Source organism: Anas platyrhynchos, chromosome 1 (genome assembly GCF_047663525.1).
Source record: "Anas platyrhynchos isolate ZD024472 breed Pekin duck chromosome 1, IASCAAS_PekinDuck_T2T, whole genome shotgun sequence".
In the NCBI taxonomy this organism is placed as follows: domain Eukaryota; kingdom Metazoa; phylum Chordata; class Aves; order Anseriformes; family Anatidae; genus Anas; species Anas platyrhynchos.
In genome coordinates this window covers 56,787,602-56,795,318 of record NC_092587.1, presented here as the reverse complement: position 1 = coordinate 56,795,318, position 7,717 = coordinate 56,787,602, and the positions used below count along the sequence as shown (strand labels likewise).

General features: G+C 57.3%; 1 protein-coding gene across 3 annotated transcripts in view; it reads left to right on the top strand.

Moving 5' to 3' along the window:
* The first annotated feature begins 4,370 nt into the window (after positions 1–4,370).
* Positions 4,371–7,717, top strand: part of ABTB3 (ankyrin repeat and BTB domain containing 3) — a 161,353-nt gene continuing 158,006 nt past the window's right edge. For 2 of the 3 annotated variants that reach the window (XM_027449883.3, XM_027449865.3), the window contains exon 1: positions 4,372–5,631. In XM_027449883.3, coding sequence (XP_027305684.1) covers positions 4,623–5,631 — 1,009 coding nt within the window. In that variant the 5' untranslated portion in view covers positions 4,372–4,622. Of the gene's footprint in view, positions 5,632–7,717 lie in introns of all 3 variants that reach the window. The other variant, XM_072038274.1, reaches the window with a different exon arrangement.

Below are 7,717 nucleotides of genomic sequence, written 5' to 3'. Positions count from 1 at the left end.
ATAGCATGTAAGTATATTCTTACTGCACATAAAGCATGCAAACACTGCTGTGCTTTTGGGGAGTGTAGTGACATTATGGGAAGCTGCTGGCTGGAGGATAACTCCATGTGTATCCTGCTTGGCTCTCTATGCTTTGAGTGCTGCCTAAAAGAAAGTAACGTAGAGATGTCTGCCCTGTCCACTAACAAAGGTTGGGAGCATCTTTTTATTCCTTACATTTGTAGGTCAGATGCTAGGAAGGCTGTTCCTAGCAGCACTGCGACTGAAACAGACCATCCAGGGAAGCTGTAGAGTCTTCATCATGTGTGGTTTGGGGGAAAGAAGAGACAAATCTGTCAAGAGGTGTGTAGAGGTTGCAGTTGATCCTTCCTAAGTACTAGGACACCTTGTAAGGACAGTAAGCATGGCTGTGTTGGCCGTGCAGACCTCGGAACCAAGCTGGTGAGCTGGCGGTAGTGCTCTCCCCTGGTGGGGGAGTGAGGGCTGCAACCAAACGGCTGCCTTGGGGGCTTTGGCTCTGTCTCTGCATTGCTGTGTCTCTTCTCTCGCAGCTGCCAGCTACAGAGCCATGAGGAACCAAGTGATCACAAAGTGCTCCTTCCCCTGGCATAATCTCACCACTTCTGGCAAACCACTGTTGAGAAACTTCCAGAGATGGGAAGACTGCATGTGCATCATTGTGATCAATAGCTACCAGTGGTCTTAGCCTCCAGAAAATTTTCAGATCTCTCTGAATTCATTTATGGTTTTGGCATCCAAAACGTACCACAGACACGGTCTGCATGGTTTTATCTATGATTTGGTTTTGGCTGGCAGTTTCTCCAAGTGTCCCCAGTTAGCAGCTTCTCAGAAATCCTGCGGAATCGCTCTCCTCCCAGCCAGGCACGGGTTTCTACACCCCCACCACGCTCCCTTCTCAGCACACAGGGGCATGGGCATGGCAGGAAGAAAGTTGGCAGGGCTTTGAGCTCAATGGGATGTAGGAGCTGTTGCTTTTGCAGAGCAGAAGAGTGCAGCTGGGCTGGGCAGTCCTTTGACTGAGTCCCAGTGAGCTGGTGGCCTTGTCGTGCCACCCACCCCTGCTCATTTTGGTGCTGCACGTGGTCAAGAAGCAGCACCAGGAGTCTCCTCCACGAGCCCTCTTGTCTGAACGCTTGGCAGCTCTTACCCAAAGGCCTTGGGGGATGATGCTACCTGTGATGGCAGCGCTCCTTTCCTTCCAATCTCTCCATCTGTGACGGGTGGCTTTGTGCAGGCTGCAGGCAAGCTGCAGCCCCAGAGGCTGCTTTGCCAGGGAGGTGCATTTCACACATGCTTTGCAGGTACAGGATCACAGCCTGGCTTTGTAAACGAACCCCCTGTGATCAGAAACATGAGCGCCAGGACATCCCCAGCAACACAAGCCAGGCCCTGGTGCGGCCTGCTGCTTGCTGCTGCCAGCCCGAGATAGAGCTGCGAGATACTGCGAGTGCTGCTTTTGATCTGAGCTGTTATGACGTGGCAGCGCGTTGAATTTTGGAGTACAATAACCGAGTGGCCTGATCCCAGGCACATTCCTGCTCCGCCTGCCAGCGTGCTTGCAGTCGGGCTTGGCCCTGCGGCTCTCACCAAGGTGCCATTTGCAGGCAGTTCGCTGGGTGGGGAAGGAAAGGCAAAGAGCTGTGGCACTTCTTGCTCTCCCCACGCAATCTCTAATTTCCCCATTCGCTTCAACTTGCCCTGAGCACCTTTTTAAAGTGTGTTTCAATTTACCTCTTTCAGAGCTTTGGCTGGCACTTATCATCCTCTGAGGGTGCTTAATCAGCTCCTGTCTGAATCCCCAGCTCTGTCAGGATAACTAATGTCCAGGTCTCCAACTAGCTGAAAATTGCCGTCCCCCCTCCCCGAGCATGTGACATATAAAGGGACTCTGTTTTCTTCAGTGGATGTTTTTGTCTGGTAGGCAAATGACCCCAGCTGGCTCGCACAGTAGGGTATGGCTGCAGACACCTGCCCGCCTGCCCAGGGCAGGGGAGGTGTGGTGCGTTTTTGGGATGAAAGCTGAGGGCTGTTGACCCCATGGGGAAGTGCTCTTGTCGCAGAGGCGTGTTTCCCTCCAAACCGTTTGATCCCATCTTCTCCCAGGGCAGTTTCCAGAACAAAGTCACCCTGTCTCAGGAGCGCTGTCAGATGTCCTTCCAAACCATGCCGAAGCTCGCTGCGGGCTGCAGCAGCCAAGCAGGCCGCACCTGGGGAAGGCAAGGACCTCCAGGCACCCAAAGATAGCTGGAGATCCAGAACGGCTGCCCTGCACTGATCTGAGCGTGTGGTGAGAAGGTAATTAGTCGTCCCGAAGAAATGAGTCAGGTCTCTCTGCTCCTTAGGAAAGCACGAACCAGCCCGGCGCTGACACGCGCTTGGTGCGTCCGGGCGTCGCGACTTTTTCCAGGCTGGTGGCATGACATGGGAGGTGATAGGGATCTCGCTACAAGGACAAAATCTCTAGTGAGGCCCAATATCTTGCTTTCCGCATTAAAATGAAAAGAAAAACTCTCTGTAGTTAGTAGCCAGGAGATCTTTTGAAGTACGCGCTGACTCTGAGTCAGTGCCATAAATGCCCGAGTCTACACGCAGCCTGAGACAGCTGCCCTCTTCTCACTTGTCCTATTTGTCTAGATGTGTGGGTAATGATGTAGCCTAAAAACAGTGCCTCAAAGGTCAACATCAACCCTTTTACAAGGGTGGTGAACAAGTCGCCCCCCTCATTTGTTCAGCCCACCCTTCCTGGGTGCACGCCGTGAAGCACAACCCACCATCTGCTACAAAACTCCCCCAAACTTGGGATTCCCCTAATTTTCACCTCCTGTTGCCTGCGGTCAGCGCAGAGCCACGGTGCTTCCTGGAAGCGTAGGGACAAGGTCAGGTGGGTGGCATTTGTCAGAAAAATACCCAACACGAGGTGTTTGGGCCTGGAGATGCACCCGTTCTCCCACTGAACTGAGAGCTGGAGGATTTCCCTGAGCAGCCTGGAAGCCGAGCAGGCTCCGCACTGAAGGGCTGAGGACAGCAGAGGGCTCTGCTGCGAGATGTTGGTCTGGACAGCCACGAAGTCCGCATGATTGTGCTCTCAAGGCACGCTCCCCAGTTTGATGGTCCCCCCGCTCTGTCAGCGGGGGCCTGAGCATCTTCTTTGCAGGCTGCCAGCGGCTGTCGTTGGGGTTGCTCCTGTCCTGAGCCCTGCTACCTTCTGTGACCACCGCTGAGCTTACGATGCCCGTGTATTCCCATAAAAAATCAGCTTTTTGCAGCGTGTCTGGTGGAACCGCCAAGCTTACGCTCACAAACCGGTTTCCGACAGCACTTGACCCGCTGGGGAAGGCAACCCCTCAGTGTTTTTGGCCGTGCCGTAGCTTTCCCCAGCCCGCCCGACAAATTAGCCTACCTAGAGCTGCATTTGTGCCTTTCCTGTAGGAAGTTTACGTTGAAGGCACGCCAGGCTGTGCTCCCTGGGTCGGGCACCGCTCCGGCACGCCGTGCCTCGTCTGCTGGGGAATTTTGGCCAGCTCTGCTGGCACGATAACGCGTTTGCTGGGCTCTTGTACTTGAAGGGATGGGATTTCTGCCGGTGTTTTATGCTTAAAAGGATACAGCATTTTGTCAACACTGAATGCAGTATGCACCCTCCCAGCCTGTTGCCTGGGCTGTCAGCCAGGCAGTTCCCAATAGCGCCGAGGCAGGCAACGTAGGGTTGGAATAAGTTAGCTGGGGAGAGGTGGTCTGTGTGTCGCACGGGGAACCCGAAAGCGTGCAGGAAACACAACAGGAATCCTAAAAGAGATCTTACTTCCCCAAGCCTCGATGAGGGTTAACTTCCAGGTTTTGTAATTTCAAGGCTTGGTAGCGTTGAGGTTTGAAGATGTCGAGGTTTGAAAATTGCAAGATTTTGCTGTGTCAAAGCAAGAAAACAGCGAGATTTTTGCTCTTTTTGTGATTTCAAGATCGGAAAACATCAAGATTGGAACACAGCGAGATTTTCTGCTTCCCAGATTTTTGGAACTTCACCATTTTGCCATGTCGAGATTTTTTTAATTTCACAATTTCCTAATTTCCAGGCTCAGAAACGCGCAGATTTCCCAATTTTAGGCTTCCCTAAGGGCTCTTCTCTCCCTCCCTCACCCCCCGGCGCTCCCCGTTCCCCCCCCCATGCCCCCACCCCCCGGGCCGTGCCCCGCCGCCGGTGCGCGCCCAGCACCGCGCAGCGCCGGGGGGCGGAGCCTGGCGGCGGGCGGCGCGTCCCCATTGGCCGAAGCGCTCTGGGTATTTTGCATACCCTCCTCCTCCGCGCGCCTCATTGGCCGCGGCGCTCGAGGGTCATTTGCATGTCCCCGCCCACCCCGCGCCGCGGCGCAGTGCAGGAGCCGGGCCGGGAGCGGGGCCGGCAGCAGGCAGCGGGCGGCTCCGGCGGTGCGCGGCCAAGGGGAGCGGGGCTGCACGGCTCGGCTCAGCCCAGCTCGGCTCGTCTCGGCTCGGCTCGGCTCGGCTCAGCACGGCTCGGCCCAGCCCAGCGGGGCTGCCCCCTCCCCGTCCCCAGCTTTTCCTCCGCTCCGTGCCCGGGCGCCTTGGGTGCAGCATGAAGTGCGGCGATGGCCCGGAGGGGTAAGACGGCGGTGAGGACGCTGGAAGACCTGACGCTGGACTCCGGCTATGGTGGCGCGGCGGACTCGGTGCGCTCGTCCAACTTGTCGCTGTGCTGCTCGGATTCGCACCCCACGTACCCCTATGGAGGCAGCTGCTGGCCGCCCCTAGCTGGCTCCATGCACAGTCGCCACAACAGCTTCGACACCGTCAACACCGTCCTAGCGGAAGACTCGGAGGTGCTGGACTGCGCGGGGCAGCAGTGCGCCCGGCTCCTGCCCGACCTCGAGGAGGTCCCCTGGAGCCTGGAGGAGGTGGAGGCGCTGCTGCTGCCGCCGCCGCCCCGCCGGGAGCCGCGGCCGCCGGGCGGTGCCGGTGTCGCTGCCGGTGGTGTCGGTGGTGTCACCAGCGGCGTCGGTGCCGGCAACCGGGATGCGGCGGCGCGGCTGTCCACGCTGGTGAGCCGGGCGCTGGTGCGCATCGCCCGGGAGGCGCAGCGCCTGAGCCTCCGCTTCGCCAAGTGCACCAAGCACGAGGTGCGCAGCGCCATGGAGATCGTGCTGGGCTGGACGCTGGCCGCCCGCTGCACGGCGGCGGCTCTGGGCGCCCTGTCCCTCTACAACATGAGCGGCAGCGGCGGCGACCGCTTCAGCCGGGGCAAATCGGCCCGCTGCGGGCTCGCCTTCTCCGTGGGCAAGTTCTACCGCTGGATGGTGGACAGCCGAGTGGCCCTGCGCATCCACGAGCACGCCGCCATCTACCTCACGGCCGGCACCGAGAGCCTCTTCCGAGACATCCACGCCAGGGTGCTGGCCGGACACCCCGCCGCCCCCCTACCGCCCCCCGGCCGCCCCCCGGCCGACAAGGAGAAGGAGAAGGACAAGGAGAAGGAGAAGGAGGGCGCCGAGGGGCCGCGCTTCACCCTCGAGGCGCTGGAGCAGACGGTCAACAACGACCCCGAGCTGTGGGGCTTGCTGCAGCCCTACCAGCACCTCATCTGCGGCAAGAACGCCAGCGGTGAGTGCCCGGCCCCCCGGGGTCCCCCCTGCGCCCCCCGGCTCGGCTGGGGACCCCCCGACGGCGAGGGGTGTCCCCACGGGGGTTGCAGCTCCGGGGGTCGCCCCACACCCTTTCCTTTCTTCTTTCAGCCCACCCCCCGGTGGGTGGGTGCGCATCCCCGGGGGGCTGCCCGAGTGGGGTTTGTCGGGGGGCACCCACCCCGCAGAGCTTTGGTTGCCCCCTCCCCACTGAATGGCAGGGGCGCAGCCGGGCGCTCGCTCTCGCTCGCTCAAACTTTGTTCCAGACGCAGTGGTTTGGCCAGGGGTTGCGTGGTTGGCGCTGAAATGCAGTCTTTCTGGACAGATTTCATTCATGTTGCTGCTTGTTTACCCAGGGCTCGACACAGATGCAACGCCGCGATGCATCAGCTTCCTGGGGATTTCTTATTTCTCTTTTCGCCTCTTTGCAAACGACGAGTCCGATATTTTTTTCTTTACTGAGTTGCCATTCGAGGGAGCAGGATCCCAAAGTTGACATGTCTTGGGTTTCGGCTCCCTCGGTTTGGTGAGGAAAGGGAAATGGACCAAGCTGGTAGCGCATCTCGGGGAGCCGTAGTTAAAGCCGGGTGCTCCTCGCCTACCTAGCGGCGTGCACAGGCACATAAGCTGACAGACGAAATACCTGTCACGCTGAGATGCAAATGCTGGAGAAGAGGAAACCGGGGGAACAAGGATAACTGGAAGTCTAGATCGGGGCTGCAGATTAACCCTGGTGAGGTGTTGGAGGCACAGCTGCTGCCTTACGGCTAATTTGCTGCTGTCCTCTCTCCCCTGAGAGACCCACAGGAGGATGGCAAGCAGAAAGGGGCGAAGCCTCCCCCCTGGTGTAAATAGATGTGGCTCCGTTATGTTCCTCTGGGTTTGGGAGGATGTCCTCCTGTCCTCCCTGGATGCTCTGCCGAACCTCCCTTCGAGACGCCTATGCTGCCAGAGGCACGCGTTGCAGGATCCGTGCGCTGTTTGCAGGCATCTCTCCCCCGGGAGGGCCACCGCTGCTTTCCCTCGAGCTGGTGCTGTGCCTGTCGGTTTCAGGTGGCACTGCGATGCCTTCCTGACACTGCAGCACTGGCAGTGCAGGCTCCTGGCGAGCCTTTCATTTTGTTTTGCAGATCCGTAGCCCCCTCTGTAGCAGCTTGGTGGATTTAAACGAACTTCACTCCGACCCTCATTTATCTCCCCTCCAGGGGCATGATTCAGAGTTGTTTTTTTTTTGTCTCCATTTTGCTGTAGCTTTACCTGACACAAATCTCAGTCCTGGCTGGAGCAAGTGGCATTTCTCAAAGATGTTTGAATCAGGCCCTAGCAAGTTGTCCATTTTGTTTTGCCTCTCTCCCTGTGCCGTTCTGTTTCCTATGCAAATGCCTGTCATGTTTTGCTTTTTAGCATCATGCAAGAAGTAGCTTGACATCCTGTTACGTATATTCAGAGTTACAGGTGCAAGCAAGACACGGGCCTTCTTGTAAGGAAAACCATTTTTTTTATTGCTGTTTATGTTTATTTAGATTTAATCCAAAGGAGTGCTGCACACTCTTAAATACTTCCACGGCAGCTAGACCAAACGTTGTAAGGCATTAAAAGCACCGGGCTGTTTCTTCAGCAGGGAGATACGCATCTGTTTATTTAGCCCTCACCATTTTGATGTCTGAGTGCTCGATGGTTGGTTGCGAGTGTTTCCTTCCCAGGCACTTAAAAAGTAGGGAGGTCTGATGGGAGAGATTATTTGACCTGCTCAGAACTACTTGGGAAACCTGTGGTAGGTTGCTCGAAGTGCTGGAAGCCGCATCTCTGTGTAGTGGCATAACCACAAGTTCATCCTTCCTCTGTGTTCAGAGCTCGAAGCACCGTGATAAGCCTGCTGCACATCAAGTTGTTTTCTCCTTACGCCTTTTTGGACTGCTCCAGGAGGGGAGGCAGGTCTTGGTGCTCTGGGGGTTTGGTAAATTGAGTACCAAGTGGGCACGCAGACATGAGAATGGGTTGGTTTGGTCCATCAGACGTGGATGAGAACCACTGATTAGGGCTTTTCTGGAGGTACTGTGGCCTA